Source organism: Eimeria tenella, genomic scaffold, assembly GCF_000499545.2.
Source record: "Eimeria tenella Houghton genomic scaffold, Eth_scaff1734, whole genome shotgun sequence".
NCBI classification, from domain to species: Eukaryota; Apicomplexa; class Conoidasida; order Eucoccidiorida; family Eimeriidae; genus Eimeria; species Eimeria tenella.
In genome coordinates, this window is record NW_013541562.1 from 1,755 (window position 1) to 2,264 (window position 510).

The window sequence follows — 510 nt, forward strand, 5'->3', positions numbered from 1 at the left end:
CACCTGTGGACGGTCTACAGAGAGAGCGACAGCAGCGGGCTTGCTGCCAGCTGCAGCAGGAGCAGCAGCAGCAGTAGCAGCTCGCGCTGCAGGCCTGCGAACAAGCTCACGAAGAACGCTAGCTGCAGCAGCAGCGGCGGAAACAGCAGCAGCATATGCAACAACAGCAGTAGCAGCAGCAGCAACAACAGCAGCAGCAGCAGCATTCCCAACAGAAGCAGTTTCAGCTCCAGCTGCTGCATCGCTGGGGCATCCAATACCGGCACCCGCAGCACTGCTGCCGTCACCAGCCCCATCAGGAGCAGCAGCAGCAGAAGCAGCAGCAGCAGCAGCGGCAGCGACAGCAGCAGCAGCAGCCCCAGCATGCGCAGCGGCAGCAGCAATGCGCCGTTTGCCCTCTGGGGCTTACAGTGTCCCCTCTGACCCTCCCGAGCCCTTTTCTGCTGTAGTGTCTCCTGTAGCATCTGCTGCTGCTGCTGCTGCTGCTGCTGGTGCATGGTCTTTAAAAAT

At 61.2% G+C, this 510-nt stretch overlaps 1 protein-coding gene across 1 annotated transcript in view; it reads left to right on the forward strand.

Annotated features, from left to right (window-relative positions):
- Nucleotides 1–491, forward strand: part of ETH_00042010 (uncharacterized protein) — a gene marked incomplete at both ends in the record, with an annotated part of 751 nt that extends 260 nt beyond the window's left edge. Inside the window, one exon of the mRNA XM_013373787.1 lies at nucleotides 1–491. Coding sequence (XP_013229241.1) covers nucleotides 1–491 — 491 coding nt within the window.
- Between the last annotated feature and the right edge of the window lie 19 nt (nucleotides 492–510).